Source organism: Aricia agestis, chromosome 13, assembly GCF_905147365.1.
Source record: "Aricia agestis chromosome 13, ilAriAges1.1, whole genome shotgun sequence".
Taxonomy (NCBI): domain Eukaryota; kingdom Metazoa; phylum Arthropoda; class Insecta; order Lepidoptera; family Lycaenidae; genus Aricia; species Aricia agestis.
Genome location: NC_056418.1, coordinates 15,987,383 through 16,014,700, shown reverse-complemented (window position 1 = coordinate 16,014,700; position 27,318 = coordinate 15,987,383). Strand labels below are relative to the sequence as shown.

General features: G+C 38.7%; 1 protein-coding gene across 1 annotated transcript in view; it reads left to right on the top strand.

Annotated features, from left to right (window-relative positions):
* Positions 1-8,774: 8,774 nt before the first annotated feature.
* LOC121733184 (putative inorganic phosphate cotransporter) overlaps positions 8,775-27,318 on the top strand; it is a 32,247-nt gene continuing 13,703 nt past the window's right edge. Inside the window, exons 1-6 of the mRNA XM_042123355.1 lie at positions 8,775-8,883; positions 13,902-14,158; positions 14,794-14,973; positions 15,817-15,955; positions 16,504-16,721; positions 22,633-22,782. Of these exons, the coding sequence (XP_041979289.1) occupies positions 8,832-8,883; positions 13,902-14,158; positions 14,794-14,973; positions 15,817-15,955; positions 16,504-16,721; positions 22,633-22,782 (996 nt within the window). The 5' untranslated portion in view covers positions 8,775-8,831. The remainder of the gene's footprint in view (positions 8,884-13,901; positions 14,159-14,793; positions 14,974-15,816; positions 15,956-16,503; positions 16,722-22,632; positions 22,783-27,318) is intronic.

Sequence of the window (27,318 nt, the reverse complement as noted above, 5' to 3'; positions counted from 1 at the left end):
TAAAAGATTGTAAATAATTATAATACTTCTTAAAGCGAGCGAAGCCGCGGGCAAAAGCTAGTTACCAATATAAAACTATCGATGGTCCACACTCCACTGTCTTTGCCTATCATATATGACATTGCACGATGCAGCTTCGAAGTTCGTACACAACAATTAAAGACGTAAGTTGATGAAGTGGCTGACTGCCAGTTTGAAAATTTTCGTTTTATTTTTTGCATAAATGGAGGCTTTAGAACGGGGAAAATGATTTGAAATCAAAAATATGGATGTAATGTTGCTAAAATATTCCATATAATTTTTTATTTATAATATTTACGAATATTTCTAAAAACTGTTACTTAAGACGCTAACGACTTTAATAATTATGGTTATCCATTATATCCTAAAATGGAGAAGAAACTCAAGGCGAAGCTCCAAAGATGACAATATGGATCGCATGGAGTACGTGAGTGAAGGCCAGTTATAATATTATTATTATCAGATGATACAACATTTTTATATTTGCCGATGATTGGGCACAAATGTTATCACAGTATAAGAATGTTAGCTTGTTAAACACGAAAAATAATATATTTTTAATTTTATACATAAAAAAGCGGCCGGTCAACGCTTCAAAAAAGTTCGAATTGGAAAGTATTTATATTAATTGCCGTTTCGTCATGGCACACTAATTATGATTGCTAGTTGGTACCAAATGCCAAAAGCTGAGCATAATAATATTGTAGAGGTATAAACTGAGCCAGTGTAGTATCTATAGTTTGGGGGTAAGTTCAAAAACTTTTAAGAGACTCCATCTTTCCCTGTGCTCTTATATATGATCTATAAGACCAAATTACAAAATAAGAAGCAAGTTTGATATAGAGTACTTAGTACTTTGAAGATATTGTAAAAAATTAATTAAAAATAAATTGTTACAGTATTAATATTATAACGTTCTCTCATAAAATCTTGAAAAGGAAAGTTTGAAGCCTAAAAATATCTTAGACTTGGAGTATTATTAAATATCAGTTAACGTATGAACACGAAGCTACCTCAGTATAAAATTATACAGTAGACCTTACAATTAATCACCCTGATAGGCATGCACACAGAAGCTTGATTTTACGTCAAAATCCAAAACCTCTAAGCATCTAACAATGGAGTTTAATTGCACGCGGGTGAAAATAGTCTCAGTTTTTTTTATCTCAGGACCAATTAACGGTTAGTATGTATGATATATTTTACAAAATTTTGCACAACCAACCACATTAGTCTCAACTCTTAACTTAAAATCTATATACATAAAACTCAAAGGTGACTGACTGACATGGTGATCTATATCAACGCACAGCCCAAACCACTGGACCGATCGGGCTGAAATTTGGAATGCAAGTAGATGATATTATGACGTAGGCATCCGCTAAGAAAGGATTTTCATCAATTCTATTATAACCCTTTGGAGGTACCAAAGGGTTAAAATAGGGGATGAAAGTTTGTATATAATAATACTTCTTAACACGAGCGAAGCCGCGGGCAAAAGCTCGTACAATATATTTTCTTCGAGTAAACTTAAAAAATTAAAATACAGTAATTTTTGTAAAGTTAAAGACGATTTTTTTTCTTATTAGTGCAGTAGAGCGAGATAGATTCTAATGCTACTAAGCTACTCTACTGTATAAAATGTATACTGTGAACATAAAGGTGAACGTTATAAGGAAAGTTTTGATCAAAGTTATTTAATTAGTATGCTACAAGTTGTTACAAGCGGGATCACGAGTTGTACATTATGGGAACGAATTAACCGACTTCGGAAGAAGTTGAAGAAATTAAGTTATGCCGGTAGTATTGTGACCCCTACACCGAATTTAAAATGCATCCGGATAAAATCACCCCCCCCTAAGCCTCTACACAACGGCCCTATTTTTTTTCTGGGTCCCAAACCCCCCTTTAGATCTTCAGCGGCCACAAGGAGCATTACCTACTTTGGGATAATGAGGCGCTAATTGTGGGTACCGCCGCCGAGCCGTTATCAAAAAATCCCCCATAATTCATAAACGCTTCTACCCCTCAAGTTAGCCAGTCATAAATTACAGCTAACTAACATCAGCATGCGGCTTGTGTATTGTTCGGCCTCATGAATACCGCCCGTTATCGGATTGGAATCTGAGTCTCGTTCATTCAGTTGAGAGGGTTTATGATCTGTGAACGCTCTACAGCCGATATCACGTTACTACGGAGAATACCCTGGAAATTATACTCATAAAACCCTAATCTGCATTAAGAATTTGCTTAATCCGTAATAATAATTGTGTCTGACTGTTCTTCACGCCCAAACCATTGAACCGATTTTGCTAGGTACGGGAATACTTTTAATTCTTGAAAAGGACATAGTATACTTTTTGTCGCGGAAAAATGTACGGTTCGCACGCAATAAACGAGTTTTGGTTCGAGGGAATTGCAGGAAGTGCAGGTTGCAGATATCCAGTTTATAACTAGCCAAAAGCCGAGCTTTGTGAGGGCTCGCGTCATTTTTCTACATGGTAATAATCTTTAATGCAGTTTTTTTTTTTTTTTTAATAGTGTTACGTGCAAGGGTTCCAAGGATTTGGACGCCGAGCGTGCGATCTTGTGACTCTTGCAAAGCGCAAAGGTTGCGGTCTTGTGACTCTTGCAAAGCGCTGAGGTTGCGGTCTTTTGACTCTTGCAAAGCGCAAAGGTTGCGGTCTTGTGACTCTTGCAAAGCGCTGAGGTTGCGGTCTTGTGACTCTTGCAAAGCGCTGAGGTTGCGGTCTTGTGACTCTTGCAAAGCGCTGAGGTTGCGGTCTTTTGACTCTTGCAAAGCGCAAAGGTTGCGGTCTTGTGACTCTTGCAAAGCGCTGAGGTTGCGGTCTTGTGACTCTTGCAAAGCGCTGAGGTTGCGGTCTTGTGACTCTTGCAAAGCGCAAAGGTTGCGGTCTTGTGACTCTTGCAAAGCGCTGAGGTTGCGGTCTTGTGACTCTTGCAAAGCGCTGAGGTTGCGGTCTTGTGACTCTTGCAAAGCGCAAAGGTTGCGATCTTGTGACTCTTGCAAAGCGCTAAGGTTGCGGTCTTGTGACTCTTGCAAAGCGCTGAGGTTGCGGTCTTGTGACTCTTGCAAAGCGCTGAGGTTGCGGTCTTGTGACTCTTGCAAAGCGCAAAGGTTGCGGTCTTGTGACTCTTGCAAAGCGCTGAGGTTGCGGTCTTGTGACTCTTGCAAAGCGCTGAGGTTGCGGTCTTGTGACTCTTGCAAAGCGCAAAGGTTGCGATCTTGTGACTCTTGCAAAGCGCTAAGGTTGCGGTCTTGTGACTCTTGCAAAGCGCTGAGGTTGCGGTCTTGTGACTCTTGCAAAGCGCTGAGGTTGCGGTCTTGTGACTCTTGCAAAGCGCTGAGGTTGCGGTCTTGTGACTCTTGCAAAGCGCTGAGGTTGCGGTCTTGTGACTCTTGCAAAGCGCTGAATTAGTCCTCGAGTATCCTATTGATTATTAGGTGATGCTGCAGCACCAGGTCAACTTTCCATTAATGTGTATAATATGTATAATTATTGTATAATGTATATTCACAAATGTCACGAACGAAAATATTATATAATAATACAATCAAACAACTGTATAAGGTAATTTAATATTGCTAAGTGCTAACGGCCTAACATGAACCAGATAAACCCAGATTTTTCAGTACGGAGCAGGTTGATGATAGCTAAGAACACTCTCGATCGTGTCAGCTGTCAAACAAATTAAGAAACGAGATCAAAATCGGTCCACCCGTTTGGATGCTACGATGCCACGGACAGATACACACACAGACAAACAAACCGACAGACAGACACGTCAAACTTATAACACCCCTTTTTTTTGTGGGGGGTTAAAAAGAAAAAGGCTTTTGAAATACCTACACGGTCTTCCCCACACCTTCAATTTATGAATGGAAATAATGCTTAGATATAAATCAATAAAGATTATAAATAGTATAACGAAAAGCTGTGTTTAGAATGTGACAAAATTGTGACGTTTTATATTATTATGTGCTACTTGTGTGTTACACTCAAAGATCGAAAACGCTCATTGAGCGAAAAAATAGCTCACACCGCGTTGTGGTATACTTACAATGCACATCAATTATAATATAATTACAGCTGGTACAATACAGGTTCGTCATATCAAAATGAAGCTGCTTACGAAAAATTAGCTTGATAGTAATGAAGTCAAAATAATATTCTAGGGTACCTATACTATGCCTATACCTACAATATGAATACATACAAATTTTATGCAACAAATTCTATAACTTATGGTCCTAAGTACACATCTAAGTAAGTGTAGTTTGGGCAGTTTTTAATGCTGTGTACAAAAAAAAAATGAGTTGCCGCTTGGTCGCCTGATACCATCAGGCGACCAGGCGGCAACTCATTTCAAACATATTTTTTTTCTTTTCCGAGAACGTCGAACTATTTGAATAATATATTTTCGTTTTGTTTTCATCAATCCGAAAGTATTTTTGAGTATAAAAGTTACAACTTTAAACTAGAGTTTAAAAATGTGAAAACTCTCTCATTTCTCCATTTTGCGCAAACTAGAATATTTAACTAAGTACGTAAAATATTCAAACATAATATAAAATTATAAAAGCTCCAAAATTATATAACTTCTGAGTAATTGGTGGAAAATTTAGGCTCAGTAGTAAAATTATGTTCACGTGAAGTATTTCTTTGAAGTTTTTTTTTTTCAGTTCTCTTTTGTTTGTTGAAACATTTTGATTGATATAATTTCAATACTTCGTTGATTGTTTGTATTTGATATTCATTATAACCCTTAACATAAATTAGTTTTCATAGATCAAAAACGATGTTACGTTATTGATCTATGAAAATTAATTTATAACTAAGTTATAAGATCACATCGAACACGTACCTAGATGTTATTAGGCACTCCTAATAAGTTATATCAGATTATGAAGAATATTACACGTCTGCACAAACTGACATTGTGATGATGAGCAATTAGTACTATGACCGCGGATTCGCCCACGTGTAATACTATTCCGAACATCAAATCCCTTATTTTATTAAACCCTCTTAGACCTTAGGGCAAGGCCAAAAGAGCGTAATTTGTGAGTTGTGAGTCGCAGAATTTCGGCTGGCAGAAATTCTGCAGCATTCAGTTTTATACAAAAGTCCTGTTTGATTCACACGAGCGAAATTCTGCGACTCACGACTCACAAATGACGCTCGTTTGGCTTCGCGGTTCACCCTTAGTGGGTAGAGAAATTTTTAAAATCCTTTCTTTGTGGACACTTACATCAAACACGTTAGCGACCGTTACGACGTTAGCCTAACCCTTATATGATACCTTAACCGTATGCGTATCGTAAGATTTTGTTCAGTTTATAAATTGAAGGAAGAAGACTTAAGATTTTAGTAATACTGCACAATTAAAAAAATCGCAGCACTGTTTGTCGTGTGTGTTTGTGCAGTATTTTTGTAATCTCAGTGCTGACAGCAGGCAGCAGAGCGGTGTGTGTAATAGGATTATACTTGACATGTTTTGAGTGGGAGATGACGTACAGTCTACCATAATTGTAGACTGTAAGAGCCGGGCCCCCGTAGTTATCATCATCGTCCATTTACCGTCGTATCGTATACAGGGTGAAAACTAAGTGATAATACTTTAGGCTGTGTATGAGTCTGTATGGAATTCACTGAGAGAGTAGCACCACTGAAAAAGCAATTGTTTTTAAACTTTCGTATGGCAAAATTCACCACGCGCTTGCTCCTAAAAATCACAAAAACATGAACCCTTTTCAATTGGGTTCTATACAATAATATATATATTTTATTATTAATATAACTAGCTATTTGACCGAGCTTTGCTCGGTATTCGATAAAACACGAATAAAATGACATTACAAAATTTCATGAAAATCGTTGGAGCCGATTTCAAGATTCCAATTATATATATATACAAGAATTGCTCGTTTAAAGATATAAGATATTATCTAATTTACTTGAAACAAAAACAGAATAGCCGTATTCAATCTCGGAATTGAGAAATGATGTACACATTACGACTAGGTTGGGATAAAAGGTACCCTGATGTAGAGTTAACCCTTTTATCAAAGGACTTTCAGGATTCCGCCATCGTCCTTTATGAATCAGAAATAGCTCGTCCATTTGGTTGCCATTTTAACCCACACAATGTAATAAATCAAAGTGACTATTATTTAATCTTTAACGTTGTTCGTGGCGGCCGAATAGGAAGATCTTCCGACCGAGCGAGATAGCATGCTCGGTCATTTCAGGCGTTGTACGAAACTTCGATAGCGCGATGCAGGAATGTTAGGCGAATTGTGGGTACCGCCACATCACTCCCCCCCCAAAGACCTGTGGTATTCTTCGATGCGCTTGTGTTGTCAGGTGTGGGCCGAAGCTACGCGTGCAATGACCAGGAGAGGGACCCCGTGCTCGGCTTGATGACCGGTCGTTGTAGCCTATGGCTGCCCCGTTCAAGCCAGACACAGGTTCGACCGGCGCGGACGCCCAAAGTGGCTTATGGTCGAGGCGACCCGGTTACGCTTGATGTCTGCTGACGTGGTGCGGATGGGCGGGGAGTGTTGATGATGATTGATGTCCAGAAGGATGCGTGTTCTTGTCGGTTGTCACCAATTTAACGTTGTTCGTGGCGGCCGAAAAGGAAGATCTTCCGACCGAGCGAGATACCATGCTCGGTCAGGCCGAAGCCCACTGACGTCAATTCAGACGTTGTATATATCTTGCCGTTCTACGAAACTTCGATAGCGCGATGCAGGAATGTTAGGCGAATTGTGGGTACCGCCACAAATCCATAGGGCCAGGCCACAACACTGCGTTGCGGTGTCGCATCGTATAAATCTACGAAGCCGCAGAACGCATCGTGAAAAATTGAAAATTTCCGATGTAAAGAGTGCTATACTATATGAAATTTTTGCGTTGCGAGTTGCGACATCGCATCGCATTTCTGTGCGATGTTCTTTTTGCGATACAACGCCGCAACGCAGTGATGTGGCCTGGCCCATCCATATCCGTCCTTATATTATAAATGCGCTGTCTATCTGTCTGTAACCTTCTGTTTGAGGAATAGTGGGATAAGGATTTTTGAAGAAATCTTTACTAATATTTGACATAATATGTAAGTAAAGATTTAGATGTGGCACGGTAAAGAATTATAAAAAAAATGGTCTTTCAGCGCAGATACTTTCACAGTGAATTCTCTACAAGGAACACGTACACCGTACACACTCTAAAATATTATCACTTAGTTTTGTTACACCTTGTATAAATCTAAGTGAGTACATCACATAATCTAAACGTAATGCTTTAGTTCCATGTAGTAAGTACTAAAGTACTAAATACCACGATGCAGTGTAAGCGGAACTCGAGCTGGCTTTAACTAATTCGGAGCACAAACTTTGAACTCGCAATACGCTGATTACTTTTTAACTACTAATTAAATTAACTTACTTTAATGATAAGTTTTAGTTAAAACGGTTAAGAAAGTTTAGATTGGTGATAGTGACTAGCTTTATTGAAACCGGGCCAGTTATGCAGGAGTAATTTTATAGTGCCCAAGTGTGTGCGCAGTACACAAGAGCACTGTCTAATGTCTATTCCTTTACTCTCATAACCAAGTGAGACGGACGACACAGACTTTTTACATGCCCATCCGACTCATAGATCATCTTACTTGTCAGACAATCACAAAATGATCAGCCTGCATCCAACCAATTTTGGAAACATGGGCACCAAATTCATGTTCGACCAACGCGGAAGCAAACCAAATTATCTTCGAATCAAGATCCAAGCTTAACGACTAGACCAGGAAACCAACAAAGTCTAGATACACCTTGATGAGTTGACAGATCTGTACTCATGACTTTTAAGGAGTTGCTCAAACTTATATACCTAAACTATGAATTTATATTATTAGTATGTACGGTAGCTAGTTATTACGTAAATGACAGACAACATAGATTACATTATTTGGTTATGATAAAGTGTATTGTTGTCTACAAAGATCATTATGTGCGTATAGAATGAATAGTACTACATATATTTGATGCCTACTTTCATTAATCACGTCTTAATAATAATAAAATCAAAGATGTTTTAAGTTTATCAATTTTATAGCTTAGATTTTTTAATAAAATATACTTACTTACTTTAAACTCTAAGCTTTTTTAAATTTAAATACAAGCCATAAAAAATACGTGTAAATAAAAATAAAATAAAAATATTTTAAACTTTTAAACCAGAATACGTTGATTTCAACGCAAAATATATTTTATGCATTTAAATAATTGTAACTGGCAAAATTTAAATCGCGAATACTCCGGCCTCAAGGGATTTTAATTAAAATAAATATAAGGATTTTGTACCGCCGCTGTCCTCCTGCGTTTTACAGTTACGTACGCAAGCTCAGAACCTGGTGTTAAAATTATTTTACAATGTAAAATATACAATACAAGGAACAAACTTCGTAGCTCTTACTTTACGCGAATGTATTGATATGATATTTCTTGAGTTTTTAATTATTTGTTGCTACCAGGTAATCAGAAAGTTAATCATTATTACTATATAGTATGTATTTTGCAAACATATCAATAGCCTAAATAAAAATATCTGTCTCTGTGAAGGTATCTTATAAGTTCTTAAATTCTTTGTTGCCTCTCTGTTCGCTATATAATCTTTGAAAACGAAAGTGACAATTAATGAACGAACTTTTACAAAGAGTAGTGCGTCGGATGCACTTCGCAGCATAAAAAGATAATTTAAAAAATATATATTAATTTAGTACTCAACATGGTGGAAACTGACTACAAGCTAGTGCCTAGTAAGGACAATGGGAACTGTGGTAAGTTTATAAACAATATATAATTATTATAAGCTCTTCTGGTTTATCTTATAGTGTTAGATATTTTATCGAGGAAGGCTATAGGCTATATTCTATCACGCTAAGACTAATAGGAGCGAAAAAATAGAGGAAAATGAAAAAAATGGGGAAATTATTTGAAAGGGCTTATTTGAACGCGCTAATCTCAGGAACTACTGGTCCGATTTGAAAAATTCTTTCAGTGTTAGATAACCCATTTATCGAGGAAGGCTATAGGCTAAATTTTATCACGCTAATACTAATAGGAGTGAAGAAATAGAGGAAAATGTAGAAAAAAACGGGGGAAATTATTTGAAAGGGCTTATCTCACGAAGTCCTGTAGCAATTTTTATGTTATTTGGCGCAGATAAGAAGTAAAGTACGTAAAGGATCATAGGATATTTTCTGTGGACTAATTAGTCTATGCAATATCTAACTTACGCCATACGCGGGCGAAGCCGCGCGGACGTCTAGTGATAACATAATGATCTAATTCCTTAAACTTTTAAACGTGACAATCTCAATACATCATCGGTTTCTCGTCAACGGCTGCAAGTGGGTCTAGGACATCTGGTGAAGTTGATCTATAAATATTCAAATCAAATAAAATCATTTTTATTTCAGGCAAAAGAGGCCCATATAACAAATACCTTAAATCTAACATACATATTTTTACATAATATATTGTTACGTATTGCCGGCGACGTGACTGGCTTCGTTCCGGAGTCTCCCCCGGAACCTCCGGTAGACAACATCCATCGGCCAGAACTCCGGCGCCTCGAAAGTCGATAGAAGATCGACGTCGACGTCGGTACTCTCACCACAAAGGAGCTAAAGTTAAACTTGTGGCGAGACTGCAGACGCTTGACCCTCAGGCGCAGTGTCGTCTTCTTCTAGATGTAGTCCACAACATCCTCGACCTCCATCGACCAGTACAGGCGGAATATGTACAATGGCGTCGCTCCGCAGACGCAGCTCAGGTGCATGTGCATAGGGTGCGATGCCGCGATGGTTGCGGGCGGCGGGCTTCTTCTTCCTCCTCTCCACCAGTATGAAGCCCTCCTCATCGCACCCCCTGCTCTCTCGTCCTTGCCAGGTCGAGAAGACTCTTGAAGACCTTGCGGCTCTTCGTAGCCTTGCGGTTCTCCTTCGTCTTGCGACTCAATTATTTACCTAAGGGAGATCGCAGACGACAGACTTTGTGCGATCGAGTCTGCGGCGCCCATGCAGTCGGCATAGCGCGGCCATGCAGACTGTATGGGCGCCGCAGACTCGATCGCACAAAAAGTCTGTCGTCTGCGATATCCCTTACCGTGTTTAATTACTAATATTATTAATTTACCATTATTTTTGTCAATTAATTCGGATTCGGGTTACTTAGATAAGCTGAAAACATTTAGTTTTAATAAAAGTTTTCTCATTAAAATTACTCGGAGTAAACTTAAGCAATAATTTATTGCCTCCAAGAAACTCTCGCGAATGGCGTACCTAATGTATAATGTGTAATGAAATTCAAACACAATTTTAATTTAATTGCTAAAGCTGTGACAAACAAACCGACAGTACGTGTAATGCCGTAACTCGTTTTTTGAGAAAAAATGGCTTCTCGACTGATAGGTATATCTTTATTTGAAAGAACGCGTTAAACCCAAAACTACATGAATAAAACGGATTTTTAAATTTTGTTACTCTCGCTAAAACCCGAGAACGGCTGCGCTGCTTTGGTCAATTTTAGTCATGAAATACTCGTTGAAGTCCAAGGCAGAATTATATTATAATTAATAGCTTAGCGTTCAAGAATGGATTGGTTACATTGTTCTCTCTCTCTCTGTAAAAAATGTTATTTTGGCGTTACAACCTTTTGCGTAGTCGTCGAATTCTATTTTAAATGGTAAAGCTGCGACAGATAAATATACGATAAATTATGTTTGTTAACACACCTTGATGAATGAGAGAATTAATTCTCTCATTAAATGAGCTAAGAAACCTGATAGGAGGCGTAATTTAATCTTAATGTTAAGTGCGTAATCCTCATTGGAACATCATTATCAGGATTTTGACTAGAAAGCTTAAACATCTATTCTGTAAACTCGACTCTCATAATATTATGGCCGTAGATGATAGCTGTTTTACCCATGGTTAGCAAATGAAATTAGGTAATTCAGAGATCTATCTGGGGGCAAGCAGTGCCCCCGCCAAGTCGAGCAAAAAAGCGGCACGGTCGCTATCCTTTTCTCGAACCAATTCAGGCTCTTTTTGACCCCCTATAACTTCATTGTGGATAAACCAACAAGCCTGAATTTTCAGTTGTTAAGCAAGCATTGTATAAACACGGGATATTTAAAATTTTATTCAATTTGAACGAGTAGTTTAAGAGTTGTAACTTGTTAAAGTTTCTTAATTTTGTCACTGACTGACTGACTGACTGACTGACCGATCGCCAAAAGTCTAAGGCACTTCTAGCAGACATAGAAACTTCAAACTTAGAATATAATTGTGTTTAGTGCCTAAACCAAGGAAAAATTCAAATATTTCAAAATTTCTGTTCCGTTTTCTAGAACTTCGTAAATAACTTTGTAATCCCATATAAATGTATAGGATTACAAAGTTACTTTTGCGGTTTATGAATCATTATACCCGTACCATCAATATCTCCGGTTTATCGTCGATAGAGAGATATCTAGCTAGTATTTAGTGTCTTAATTAAGGGAAACCCTGATAAACAATTCATAATTACTGTCCAGTTATCTGCTTCTTTCTCTAACTTTGTGAATAACTTTGTAATCCCATATACCTATACTTACATATTGTATAAGATTACAAAGTTACATTAATTGCAATTTATGAATCATTGCACCGGTACCCGATGGTACGGTGATATATTTACTTGTTCATTATAAAAATAAAAAGAAAAAGGTACCAAAAAGGAGAAAAGTAGGACTCTACAAAAAGAAGTGAGATCCCATCAAAAACATTTTGTAAAAAAACCAAGTCTCGCAACTCAGTTTTTATACCGTAAAAATTAATGAGATCCATGCAATACCAAGTCGGTTAATTTATTCAGTCCCTACCTAGGGGACCTTCTGTCTCAAGTTAGTACGTAAGTTATTATCATAGCAATATTAAAAATCTTTTACGCTTTAAATAAATAGATCATTGGACATCTTTTGGATAAAACTTAAAAATTTTAGTAATAATTTAATCATTATGTATGCAGTATTAACTATGCTACTTGCCTTTCATGACTATCCAATATCCATACTAATATTATTATAAATGCGAAAGTGTGTTTGTTTGTTTGATTGGTTTTTTTACAGGATGTTTTTGATGGGATAATATTATAGGGTAATAAGTTCTGACTTATATTAAACCATTTACAGTTACAGTTTAGAAGCCATCATCACCATAATAAATTCACGTCTTAAAAAAATCGGCCAAGTACGAGTTGTAACCCGTACTTGGCCGATTTTGACCCCCGCTTGGTACTACTAATATATATTCTGTGCCCCGGCGCAAGAAGGGTCCCGTGCCACTACAGAGTAAAAATAGGCTAAAATTGTATTTTTTATCTGGGAGCCCCCCTTAATTATTTAATTTATTTAAATTTTATAATTAAAAATTAAAGGGAAATAATAAAACGAGTGAATAACAAATTACTTTGCGACTGATGATGAACTTGTGGCGTCTCTGTCGCACCTGCGAGCTTAATTTTAATTAATATTAATGATCGTTATTTAAATCTGATAATTTTAGTTTGTAGTCTATGACACTATTGCTTATATTATATTTTAAGGCTGGAGAGGAAAAGAATGTACGGAAGACAGTTGGTTGACAAATTGTTAAAAATTATTATGGCTAGCGACAAGCTAGATGTTGCTTTTGTGAACACGCATTTTTTAAATATTATATTTCAGTGAGCTTTGAAGATCTGGTAGTTTCATTTATAGAAATATCTGCCTATCATTTCAATGATCTCCAAAAACTACTAAAAAGTTCACTTTGAGCAAACTTTTGTGAGCTGCTATATTTATGATAATTGGTTACTGATATTCTATTTGAGGCTTTATATTTTATATTTTGGGGGGAGGGAATAGTTGCAGTCAGTTGAGTTGGGCTGCGGACGAATACGACTTTTTTGGGTTAGGTTAGATGCCATCGTGGTTATTTTTTTGTGTGTGAGGACTATAATTTGTGTAATTTATTAATGATTTTTATATATAAACGGGGAGTTACCCCCCCCCCCCCCTCCGAAGGAGGGGGGGAGGGAAAGGAGGAAGGAGGCGCCTTCCCTCCCTCCTCCTTCTCTCCCCTCTCCTTCTCTCCCCCCTCCCCCTACATACTCCCCTCCCCCCCTAAATCGTTGGGCATGATTCTAAACTTTTATCGTTAAATAATTTAAGTTCCTACAAATAGAACATTGATTAATTTTGTTTTTAGTAATTGTTGTTATAGATGCAACAGATAATAATATACACAATCTGTGAAAATTTCAGAAGTCTAGCTATAGCGGTTCTTGAGATACAGCCTGGAGACAGACCGACGGACCGACGGACAGACATCGAAGTCTTAGCCCAGGCGCGCACTAGCAGCCAGGCCGCGGCGGCGGCCAGGTCGTGGCGGCCATCGAGATAAATACTTTAGTATGAAACTGCCATAGACCACGCGCACCTGGCTGCACCTCGGCCGCACCGCGCCCGGGCTTAGTAATAGGCTCCCGTTTTTACCCTTTGGTTACGGAACCCTAAAAACTACATGTTTCGAAAAGAAAATTTTGTCAACTCAATTTCTTATGATATCAATTAATCAAATTCTATCAACCAATATGAGTTAACATAATAATGTGTACACTGCCCAACAATGACCGCTTACCGCCTGTCTGATTCAAGGCCTGCAGGGATCGCATCATTGGTATCTTCTATTAATCTAGAGACCTACGTTATTTGTAATATTATTTATTGATATGTTTTAATATCTATTTTACATTAATATTGTTTTAACAGAGAAAAAACCCGAAGAACCAGCAACCTACGGCTACGGGGTCAGACATGTGCAAGCACTGTTATTCTTCTTCTCTCTGGCGATCTGCTACAGTACCAGGGCTCATCTCGGAGTCTCCATAGTGGCCATGACGATGGACAGAAATAATGACGCGGAGGAGACAAGGCTGAATGAAAGTTTAGTCAATCAGACAATACCAGATCTCAACATAAGTCAAGTTGTGAATTCAAGTAGTGATAGTGCATGGCAAATTTATAGAGTGAGCTTACTTATAGTTTCAACTTTCTTTTTTATGAAATAAGGGGGCAAACGAGCAAACGGGTCACCTGATGGAAAGCAACTTCCGTCGCCCATGGACACTCGCAGCATCAGAAGAGCTGCAGGTACGTTGCCGGCCTTATAAGAGGGAATAGGGTAATAGGGGAGGGTAGGGATGGGAATGGAAGGGAATAGGGGAGGGTAGGGAAGGGAATCGGGAAGGGGATTGGGCCTCCGGTAAACTCACTCACTCGGCGATTTTCTGTGAGAACGTGGTATTTCTCCGGTCGAGCCGGGCCCATTCGTGCCGAAGCATGGCTCTCCCACGATAGGTTATTATACCAAGATGTGGCCGCAGTTTCGTCGTGTGAAAATTTGTCGGGAGGTGCGCATTTTTCTATGATAAAAACTCAATTAAAACATATCGCATTAAAAGCGGTTTTAATGTGAGAAGGAAAAAGACATCCAGAAATCTCAGTGCTTTCACTCTCACTTTTTATTGAGTGTTACAATTTAGCGTACACTTTTTGCATTATTTACTTCCTGTACTTAGCGGCGCAGAAGAGAGAAAGATGGGGGAGGTCTTTGCCCAGCAGTGGGACAGTTTAGGCTTATAATAACTAAGCGCTTTTCCAGACGTACGACTGGCCGAAGTCCACTCAGGAGATGGTTCTCGGTGCGTTCTTCCTCGGTTACTGCATCATGATGTTCCCGTTTGGGATGATCTGCCAGCGGTTCGGGGGGAAGATCCCCCTGCAGGTGGCTCTGCTGGTTAACTTCGCCACCTCTTTCCTGACGCCGTGGTTCGTTGCTTGGGTGAGTGTCTTGTGTCTTCCAATTTTGATTAGTTATGCCTTCTCATTTGTACCTATACTCGTATATAATGAAGATTGAGGTAGATAACGTGATGATATTTGACTATAGCACGGCAATTTTGTAGTCTTTTTCCATATCAAAAGATGATTCCAGCTATTCTAGCAACCAGTTTGACGAGGAGGTAGAAAAATGCTGTCTATGTTACATAAAAAAGTCTAATAGAATGCTTACTTGTCAGTTTTTTTACAAAGTTTTTATCGCATATTTTTACAGTTTTCGAAGTCTTTAAACGTCTAGGAATAAGAAAAATGTCATCATCCCATCCCAATTCGCAGTCACGGCGCGGAGTGAGGCGGCGCGATGCGGGTTCGCACAAAATGTTTTATACATACAACGGCCCCTGGGGGGTCGTTCGGGCCCAAATTGTATAACCCGACATCTCAAATGTAGATTCCACGAAAAAACATAATACAATACGTAAAAAGAAAAGTTTCCGATCGACTACATAAGCTCTATTGACGGCACAACATAATATTACAAGACGTCAGAAATAACTGTTATCACATTTTGCTTTTATCATTTGCTTTATTTTAAGACATAGTACGTGCCTACGTACGTGCCTATATATTTTTTTGTATATTATGGACTAAGGAATTTGCTGTTTAACTTTAAATTATCGTGTTACAACCATAATGAAATTTCGTAATTAAAACTTATTTTATTAGTTAGTGTAATAATTATTAAGAGGTTTTTTTCATACTATATATTTTTGTTTCTAAATTGCGAGCTTTTCTACTGACACCTGTTGACCACAATCATATTATTGAACGTGCTAATTCCCAGGGCGGCTGGAAGACGCTGTGCGCCTGCCGCGTGATCCAGGGTCTGTCGCAGGCCGGCTGCTACCCAGCACTCAGTACGCTACTCTCCAACTGGGTCCCGCTCAGGGAGAGAGGTAGCTTGAGCTCATATGTGTATACAGGTAAGTAAGAAGCACCAATACCCACGGCAGTAGAGTTGGTGTTGTACCATCTAAGAAATTGACTCATAGGCAGTTAGACCTGCTTAAGTTGGTAGCATTATGTCAAGCCCAGCTGACAGATCACGACTAACATAAAATTGACAGAACGCGACCAAATAACTTAGATCCGTCAACTGCATATGAATCAACTCTCTGATAGTACATGTTAGTGTACTGTAATATAGTAGATTTTAGGGTGACGCGTTACTACGTCACGACTCACGAGCAGACGTTGGAATCGGTTTAGTTCTAAAGAACACCACTTTATCTTGAAAACCTCATCCGTTTCAGTCTGGCCCCGTACTTTAGATTCCTAACGATTCTGACACGTGGCTACAATACATTCAACGCTGTTCCTATAATCAAGAGCTTAAACTTGGAAAGGCATTAGTTTTTGCAAATGACAAAATAATCACACATGTCGTGACGTCGTCAGTGGACGTGTCACTTTTAATACGTCCGGACAACTAAATATTGCGATTTGGAGAACAAAATTCTTGAACACCCAGGTTCCGGTGTGGGGACCATAGTGGGCTTCCAAATGGCCGGTCTTCTAGCGTCCTCCCGCTTCGGCTGGCCCTCTAGCTTCTGGGTGGTGGGAGTCCTGTGCCTAATCGGCTTCATCCTCCTCACCGTGTGGGGGTCGGCCACGCCGGACCAGCACCGCTCCATATCGGAAGCGGAGAAGGCCTACATCATGGGGGATATCGGCCAACGCGTTGTTACGGTGAGTTTTTACCTTTGGCCACGGGTACAAGTGTCGACGGCTGCCATCAACTGCCGTCGGTGCCACCGTATCCCGTCGACTTCAGTCGACTGTCGGCGACTGCCGTCGACGCGTGCCATCGACAGGTGCCGTTCGTCTGTAAAAGCGCTAACTGATAGGTGAAAACAATGTATTGTTGTTTAAATATTTGCTGCGACTTCCTTTGTAATAAAAATTCCGCAGAAACTTAGAGGTGCAAAAAACCTTTATATTATACAAAGATAGCAAAAAAAGGATATGGGCGAATAGCCCATAGACGGCCCCAAATTACACAATTAAAAAAAACATTGAATTTAAAATCTGGAGAAACTTTTATTGAATATGGAAATTTTAGAGATTCAACCGAAACCGAGTTCAGCTCTAGTTTTGTGTTCTTTTTTTCATAATCAGTGCATTGTTTCAGAACGTTTTCAAAGCAACATTTTACTAAGTTTGCATGAATTTATAACGCGTAATGAACTCCTGCCATAATCATTTGGATTCTCATTTTCGTAATCAAAAGGTGTTGTTTTGTAAAGGAGTATCAAACTTTTAAAGCCTCGAGGATCAAAAAGTTGAATCAAAAAGTTACTCCGCGATATTAAAACGCACACGTGCGGGTCAAATTAACGTTATAAACGAAGGAAGATGGCAAAAATGTTCCTAGGAAAGGATATAATTACATGTTTATAAATAACAATTACTTCTTTGAAGTAAATCAAACGGATCATGGACCCAACGTGTTCACATAAGGTTTGAAAATTTGAAAACATTATGAAATAGGTAACTAACAATTTGAAAAATTGAAAAATAACGTTTTTGCATAAATAGAGGTTTTGGGATCGGGAAAATAATTCGAAATAAAAAAAAATTGATTAGATGATGGAGTAGGCAATTTACAAGGTTGATATGTGATGAAGTAGTTTAGTTACAAGGTTTGTTCAAATAACAAGAGAAAAAATGAGTACAATACTCCAAAAGTGATAATGCGCATAGGAATTTTCGTCATTGTTTGGCAAAGATCGTTTTACCCTAATAAGAAATCTTTTACTGCGCATGTCCAAATAATGTAACGCCAACGGTTCACGATTTGACCGTAACCAAATATAATCAACTTGTTAGTGGCGTTGCCATGGCATGACATAATTTAGACATGCGCAATAAAAGATGTTGTGGTGTAATGCGCCAAAAATAGAGACAATTGACGGACCGGCGACAGCCACCGAGAACCAACTATACGATATTTACTTCTTTTCCTCTGAACAAGGTGCAAAATGCAAATGCATTGTTTGGGGCTCTTACGTTTCATAGATTCGGATGTTTTCGTGATTACTACAATTAGCGAAGATTTGCATGCGCATTATTAATTTGGGAGTACTGTAATTGCTCGTATGCTAGTTACCCACTTCATTCACTCTTGTCTTCGATTCTGTAGGTCACATCTGTGAAAGATTCGGTTAAATGATCCGTATTCTCATGACTCGTATTTCGCTTCTATCGCCGGTTACTTTCGTAGGGCAGCAATATTTTAGAAAAAAAAAACGTTTATTTCAGGCTGTTTGAACCCATGTTTTGTTAGTAAACAATCAACTTAAAAACTATGTTAGTATCAGTTAAAGAAAATAAATTACTTTTAGTATTTGCCACCTTCTGCCTCAATAATTCCTGCTTTTAAACTCGTAAAGCCCTAGACGATCAATGATTGTATTCTGCAATGTCATGCTTAAATTTTATTGAATACTTTATTTGACAAGTAGATTGAAGGCACGCTATTATCAATATCAACCCCTAGACCAGAGTAAACAGAACTAACGAGTAGGCCGACTAAGAAGAGATCTCGAAAGGAGAAGGGGTATCTTTGTATAAAAGCCGTACTCAAGCTGTAGCACATCCACACATATTATATCAAATGAAAGGGCTTGAAAAGCTGAACATTTTATTTTATGACGTAAAATGTCTAAACCGTGGGAGAAAAAAGTTAACGAGGGTAGAAGGTAAAAAAAAACCCAAAAAAACAACCTGTATTATTGCATCAATTTAAAGTGTCGCTGATAAGAAATCACTTCTGTTAACTTCTGTCTCTCAAGTTTGCCATATACGAATTTATTTATTATTTGTTTATTTATTGATACACAAAAATTAATATACAGTTAACAAATAACAGTGTTAAAAAGCCCATACTGGGCTTGTAGTTTCCAGAAATGATTCCTTACCAGCAACACTATAAATTGATGCAATAATACAGAATGTTTTTTTTGCGATTTATTCTTACCTTCTACCCTCGTTAACTTTTTTCTCTTATGGTTTAGAGATTTTTCATCATACAATAAAATGTTCAACTTTTCAAGCCCTTTCATTTGGTATAATATTATGTCTCAAAGAGCTATATTAGTGGATACGAAGTGCCCCTCCATCTTTAATTATACGTTTGATGTAATATTATGTTATATCAGCCGGTGCGCGCCGTACAGCGTACTAACTAATGCGTTACTCAGCATAGCGAAACATGTTGATATTCGCGCCCAACTCGCGTATATTCGCCCGTTTGTTTGAAGTCGAGATACTCCTTAGTTCTGTCTACTCTGCCTGGAGTCTACACGGTCAATAATATTATGCAATACGTGATATCTATAATATAAAAATGAGTCGCTGAATGTGTTGCTAAGCGCAAAACTCGAGAACGGCTGAACGGATTGGGCTAATTTTAGTCTTAAAATATTCGTAGAAGTCCAGGGAAGGTATTAAAGTGACACGAAGTTCACCGGGACAGCTAGTTACGAAATAAAATTGCTTGTCTAGGAACCCGCTAAGATCTCCAATCAATATTCGAGTCGTAACACTATGCCCACGAGGCAGTTATTGATTTTATTAGCATACGTTATTCTTCGAACGCCGAAGATAATCTGTTACAAGCTGTTACCTTCGTATAATAATTCAATTTTGACGACCTCTGTGGCTCAATGGATAAGAGTGTGTGGCAGCTCAAGCCGGGGGTCGCGGGTTCGAATCCCGCCGACGGAATAAAAAGTTTTCCATGTTCCTGGGTCATGGATGTGTATTAAATATTATGTGTATGATATACTTAATAAAATCTTAAATATACATATGTATAGTATATAAGTATTAAATATATTTCCGTTGTCTGGTACCCGTAACACAAGTCCTTTAGATACTTAGCATGGGGCTGACTGACGTGGTGTGAAGCGTCTATAGATAATATTATTAAAAAAAAGAGTTTTTAAATGCTATAATATTAGGCTATTGTGCTCGACATAATATCACACAGAAGCCATTGAGTGTTTATAGTAAAGTTGTTGGTTGTGACTAAAATGTTGACTCTACTCGTAGTTGAGCAAGAATTTTGTCCACTTTGTGTGATACTGAAAAGAATCGTAAAACAGAAAGAGATTATATTTATTTTACAATGAGGTTATTTAAAATATGTGTGCGAAATGACCCAGATATCCATCTTGACGCATTGTTGACTCCTCGACAAATAACATAATTTAGAACTTTTAATTAGTTCAGCCTTTTTATCTATTTGTGAAACTTTATCAGACATTTATCAGATAAACTCTGAGTTTTTATCAAAGTTTTGTCGAATACTTCTGGGGACCTTTTTTACCGGCCTGTCCTATGTCTATTACAAACAAAATAATTTGCTTAGAAGATTTAAATGTATGTTTTATTATTGGACTGTATTGAACATCATTTTGGAAAATAAAATAAAATTAAAACTTTTTAATCGGGACTTAAAGCGACATATTCAAGTAGTAATGCTACTACGAATACATACTTTTTCTCGACGTTCTTGAATAAGTCGCGTTAAGTCCCGATTAAAAAGTTTTAATTATAATGCAACGCGAAAGTTTAAAATCTATACATCTATACATATAAATAAAATTGGAGTGTCTGTTTGTAATATTAAAAGAACCATTTTTTACTCGATGCATATGAATGTACTTATATAGGGTACAATTTACAAACACCAAAACAACATTTTTTTTAAATTTTGTCTGTATGTCTGTCTGTCTGTTTGTTCCGGCTAATCTTTGAAATGGCTGGAGCGATTTTGACGGGACTTTTTTTGGCACATAGCTGATGTAGTAAGGCATAACTTAGGCTACTTTTTAACCGACATCCGAAAAGGAGGAGGATATATTTCACTTTTTTTTATATTGGTTGGCGGACAACTCCGTCGTTTGTAGACCGATTTCCAAAATTCTTTTGTTGTTGTATGAGATGTAGCCCGAATTTGGTAACATGATCACATGATCACGACAGGACTCCTCAAAATTTATATGGAAACATATAGTGATTTTACGTTTTTCTGAAGGATTTAAAGCTTAAACTACCAAAAAATAAGAATTTGCGCCGAAGTACACCCTGGTTCTGAAGGTGCTATACAGAACTCTTGAATCCTTATAGATAAATGTTCGGCAATTTTGGCGTTGTTTCAACAACTAAAAGCATATTATTATGTCAATGTGTCAAAAAACTAATTATGCCATGAACCATCACAATATTACATTCAAAAATATTGCCTTTGATTATATTATTGTTCCACCGTTTGTTGACTGACTTTCAAAACTCTTTTGTTGCTATTTAGTATTTATAGAGCTACCCGAATTTGGTAGAGGTGATCTGATACTGAAATTCGTGAGGTATAGAGAGAACTCCTGGATATTTTTTGGGACACACATAGACGCGTCAACTATTTCTGTATTCAATCTTCATAATTTTTTACTCCGCTAACTTTACCGCAAATTCTATGTGCAATTTACCGCTTTTTTGTAGATCTATAATCTAAATTAAATGAACAAAAAAGTATTAAATAATTATTTTGAAGTCGGTACCAACTACCAGCTAACCTAATCGCCAGTTCTATGACAAAATATAACTGCAACTTATATGACTGGTACCGACTTCAAATTACTTCAAATTACTTTTTGGTATTGGCGTTTTTATCTACAACTTTAGGTTTATGAAAAGTGACCAGATCAATTAATTAACAAGATCGTCAAGATCCCATTTTTACTATTTGGGTAAGAAAGGGGAAAATTTCTCTCTTTTTCATTTTCATTTTTTATCACATTTTGCTGACGCGGACGAAGTCGCGGGCAACAGCTAGTGTTATAATAAAATTAAATGTTCAAATTCAGTTAAAGATATAAACGAAGTGACATTGATGGAAATCTATTCAACAGGTTTTAAAAACTTTGCCGCGGTGCAATTTCCTAACTTTTTGATTTGCTTTCGGTTTCTTCTTGTTGTTTACGTTACTATAACATAATATGTTTGACGTGGGAGAGCCATGCTTCGGCACGAATGGGCCGGCTCGACCGGAGAGATACCACGTCCTCACAGAAAACCGGCGTGAAACAGCGCTTCCGCTGTGTTTCGCCGAGTAAGTGAGTTTACCGGAGGCCCAATCCCCTACCCTTTTCCTTTCCCTACCCTCCCCTATTTCCTCCCGTACCCTCCCCTATTCCCTTCCCTACCCTCCCCTATTACCCCTTAGAAGGCTGGCAACGCACCTGCAGCTCTTCTGATGCTGCAAGTGTCCATGGGCGACGGAAGTTGCTTTCCATCAGGTGACCCGTTTGCTCGTTTGCCCCCTTATTTCATTTAAAAAAAAAATTATATATTTTTACCATAATATCATTGTTAGTAGAGAAAATTATTTGCATCGAAGAGACTCTAAAACTTTGGCCTGATTTTACTGAAAATTGGCAACTTTTTCGTTACTGTACTACGAGTATTACCGCGATCCGCAGAGTGATTTTGGTATTTTTATTGTTTCATAGCTGACGGAAGACACAAATCACTCTTCTTTCCCGATAAAGACCTGAAAGAAAACCCTTCTCTTTCTCAACCACCTTTTTTCTTCCAGAAATCCCGCACCCCGTGGCGCTCAATCATCACCTCAGTGCCCGTGTGGTCGACGTTCGTCTGCCACGTCGGCTCCGCGCTGTGCTTCGTGTTCTTCTTCACGCAGGTCCCCACGTATATGTACGCCATACTGAAGTTCAACATCAGGAACGTGAGTACACGCTTTCGTTTCTAGGGTTGCCTGACGAATCAGCCAGATTAGGGCTCCCACACAAAACTCGCATCGCATCGTTATGTCATTTTTATGATGAATTTCACCGCAGATGTTTGCGATGCTATTCGAATTCGCAGTTATAATATTATTATGTGGGAGCCCTTAGCTGCACATTTGTATAACGATTAACGAGTAATGTAAAGTAAAAGACTAGATTACTTAAAAAATGCAAAGTTTTGAAATAAACAATAGTCTTTGGCACCTGTAGGCTGTAGCTACATTATATTATAATAACTCCCACACCAGTTTTGGTGACGGTGGCTGGTTGTATTGAAATCAGACCAGTTACGCAGGAGTAATTAGTCTATAGCGCCAAAGTGTCACAAAAAAATTGTCTTTCAGAGCTGCCACTTTCATGGCGTACTCTATACAGGGAACTCATAGTACATACTCTGAACTCTCTAAAGTATTATCACTTAGTTTAGTTACACCCTGTATAGTTTCCATTAGTATTCTGCAAATAATCGAAGATGTTTTCTACTAAGCGACCTTACCTACGACAAGGGCATTGTCAAGTTAAGCCGCCATTATCTTTACGACTAGTACTATAATAGATAAGTACTTATTGACTTTGCTACTTACCTACACCACTGAAATAACAATAAACATCATAATGCTTCACTTCAGCCAAGTAAATTTCTCAATCATAAAACAAGAGCGTTTATCAAACTAAAATCAATTTTGCTTTAACTGAGAAGTGAATCCTACTAATATTATAAAGGCGAAAGTTTGTTTGGATGTATGGATGTTTGTTACTCTTTCACGTGCAAACTACTGAACGGATTTTAATGAAACTTTACAATAATATAGCTTATACATCAGAATAACACATAGGCTACAATTTTAACCGACTTTCAAAATGGGGGAGGTGTTATGTTCGTTTTCTTATGTTCAACGATTACTCCACCGTTTGTTAACCGATTTTCAAAATTTTTCTTTTGGTATATAGGGTATCATCCCAATTTGGTATAACATTAACAAAAGTGATGATCTGATGAAGGATCCATAAGTAATCGAGGGAACTCCTAAAAATTTATAGGGAAACATGTGACTTCGGTTTCGTGAGAAGTGTTTGAAGCATATGCTACCAAGTAAGATTTTGCACCGAGGTATACGTGGTATACCGTGGTTCGGAAGGTGCTGAGAGAACTTCTTCTTAGATTCTTTATAGATACAAGTTTTGGAGTTTCGACGTTATTTTCATGCATCGTCTCATGGTTATGACTTATGAGCCTATAATGACTCATAAGTTGTCATAAGTGTGTAAGGGAGTTGGTTAATATCTCCAATGAGGATGACATCGTTGGCGCCTATTAACTGATTCGCCATGACGATTGAGCCGAAATGGTTCATGAGGGCTTCGTCAACTATCAACCTTTTGTAGGTTTCTTTTGTCCCATTTACCAGCAAAGAGGCCATGGTATGAACTTTATCTTTAACTTTGTTGCCAGTTCGTAGCGATAGCCTTTGCTTTAGATCCTCGGCTGCTTCGATTATCGTTGTTATTATAACGTCTGTTTCCTCATTGAAGTTATTAATGATCCAAGTTGTCTTCCCACATCCAGGAACCCCATTGACCCACGAGTAGTTGATAGGTTTCGCGAATATATCCCAGTCTTCTGCCATTTCTAGTATCCTGTCTTTCAGCATTATTCTGGTACATTCCGCTATTACCACTATTGGATCCTCAGATTTTGTGATAAATTTGAGTGTTCCCGTGCGTTTTGTCTCATCCTCGTCCAAAACCACGAATCGGCAGTCGGCACTTAATGCCGCCATATACTGCCCTGTCATCGCCCCGGCAATTATTGTGGAGGTGACATTGTCGTATATGGCGGCTTTTGCATCCTCGAGTCTCACTTCTAATAGCTTTTGATTTTTCCGCTGATAGGCCTGCATGATCTTATTGCAGCTTTATGGTCTTATTTGCTCTTATTATCGCCTGGAACTCGAGGAAGGCATTTATTATATGATCTTCGGGGTTCTGGGCCAGTCTCAGTTTTGGCGGGAGCACTTGCCCGAGATCGGCCCTATATCTTTTGTTTTTATTTGCCGGTGTTTGTGTAGATGGTTCCCTCAAAAAAGCCTCCATTACTAAAGCCTGCCGATTTGTTTGTGACGAAGCCTTGATCCGAGAAAGGGTTGATGGAGCCCACAAACGCTTTTAATTTGGCCGTTGAGTTTAGAGACTTTTTAATTTCATTTTTATCTCTCTCTTTCTCATCCTCTTTTTTGTTCTCCCGTGATGCTTGGAGTCGTTCGTATTGCTGGGTTGGGACGCTGCTGGCTGATCATCACGATTCTTTTTGAGGAAGCTTAGGTCATCCCCTCTGTTCTCGTAGACGATTATCTCATGATGTTCTGAGGCATTTACTATTCCATAGTAATTTGCAGCCCTGCCTTTGTCCTGTCCCAGTGACATGGCGTCTACGCTGATTATGCGTGCGGTGGTACGGTGTCTTATCCCCATTGCTCCCAACTCCTTCATAGACGAACATGCCCGTTCAAAGGCTGTTTGCGCGTCCCATTCGAATACTATTATCGTTTTGGTGTCTGATTTCAGTATTCTGCATGGTTGGCCAGCGAAGGTAGTTGTTGGGAGAGCTAAATATTTGCACATTTTCATGTTCGTCTTTGATGTACTTCCGTTTAGGATTGCTGCTAGTCCCGGTGAGATGTTGACGTGGTTGGGAGTGCTAAGACGGCTGTATGTTATGCCCAATGTTTCGGTTAGATTTGACATAAAGAGAGGGATCGGCCTTAGTTTAATTTTCGGTTCCCCGTTTTGTCCACGGGCTAGTAATTGTTGGGTTTGCTCTAGGGTCGGCTGTGTTACAATTTTGGTTGAAACTGCCCGTTGTATTTTTGTGTGTGCCTGTGATTGTGTTGGCGCATGTATTTCTCCTGGCCTGTGGGTTTGTGATCGTGTGCGTTGTGTTTGATTTCGTGTGTGTTGTGTTGATGTGTTTGTTTGACTTAAGCGGAAAGAGGCACCCAGACCAGCCATTCTCAAAGTGTACTCCGTGGAGCCAAAAAGCCTTGTAGGTGCTCCGCAAACGATGAGACACTAACATGAAGACTATTCAAAGACAAAACATTAGTTTTCTTGAGTTTAGTTGTTGAAACAACGCCAAAATTGCCGAACATTTATCTATAAGGATTCAAGAGTTCTCTACAGCATCTTCGGAACCAGCGTGTACTTCGGCGCAAATTCTTATTTTTTGGTAGTTTAGGCTTAAAATCCTTCAGAAAAACGTAAAATCACTATATGTTTCCATATAAATTTTAAGCAGTCCTGCCGATTTCTCATGGATTGCATCATCAGATCACCACTTTTGTGATCATGTTACCAAATTCGGGCTACATCTCATACAACAAAAAAAGAATTTTGGAAATCGGTTTACAAACGACAAAGTCGTCCGCGAACCAATATAAAAAAAAAGAAATATATCCTCCTTCTTTTCGGAAGTCAGTTAAAAAGTAGCCTAAGTTTTGCCTTACTACATCAGCTATGTGCCAAAAAAAGTCCCGTCAAAATCGCTCCAGCCATTTACGAGATTAGCCGGAACAAACAGACAGACAGACAGACAAAAATTGTAAAAAATGTTGTTTTGGTGTATGTACCCTATATACATTCATATGCATCTAGTTAAAAACGGTTCTTTCAATATTACAAACAGACACTCCAATTGTATTTATATGTATGTATGTATAGAGTATAGATGTATAGATGTATAGATAATAAAATTAAAATAAAATAGATAAATAATCCCATACAAAAAAACCTATTTTAGCCTATTTTTGCTCTATAATGGTACGGAACCCTTCGAGTTGTGCACGAGTCAAACTATAATAATAATAAGCCCGCAGGGCAGCTTGTGGCGAGCTGTTGGGGAGTAGCGACCCCACGAACCCGAGTGCTCCCAGGGAAGCCCCTGTTCTCCATCTCCGGCTTGCCTTCACCGGCTGGCCGGAGTGAACACTGACGGAGAATCAGGCCCTACCTCTGCCTTGCCTTAACCGGCCGGTCAGAGTGGAGTCGCAAGAGCTTCGGCTCGGAGGAAGGATGTGAATCGTAAGTGGCGAGTGGGCGACGTGATGGGACCCTCTGAGGGTGCAAATGATCGGCGTTTAAAGTCCAGCGACACCTCTCCTGCCTCAAGCCGCTCTGTCAATGTTGCCGCCTCGGTGCACCGTGCATGCGACCATTTTGAGGGGCCCATTCAAAGAGTTGGCGAGTCACCGTCTGCCAACTTTATGATAAATGTTTCCACGTTGTATCGGCAGACGCCATAGTCCTTCCATAGTTCCAGTTACCCAGTCCACTAGCACGTCACCCCATAGCCCGGTATCATTTCTAATATCCATTCCCTGTAATAGTCCTACACTGGCCGCTGGCTCTCCTTGGTTGTACTCCCATAGTGCGGACAGGGAGAGTCGCCGGCCAGTGTCACATAACATTTAGATTAAAAC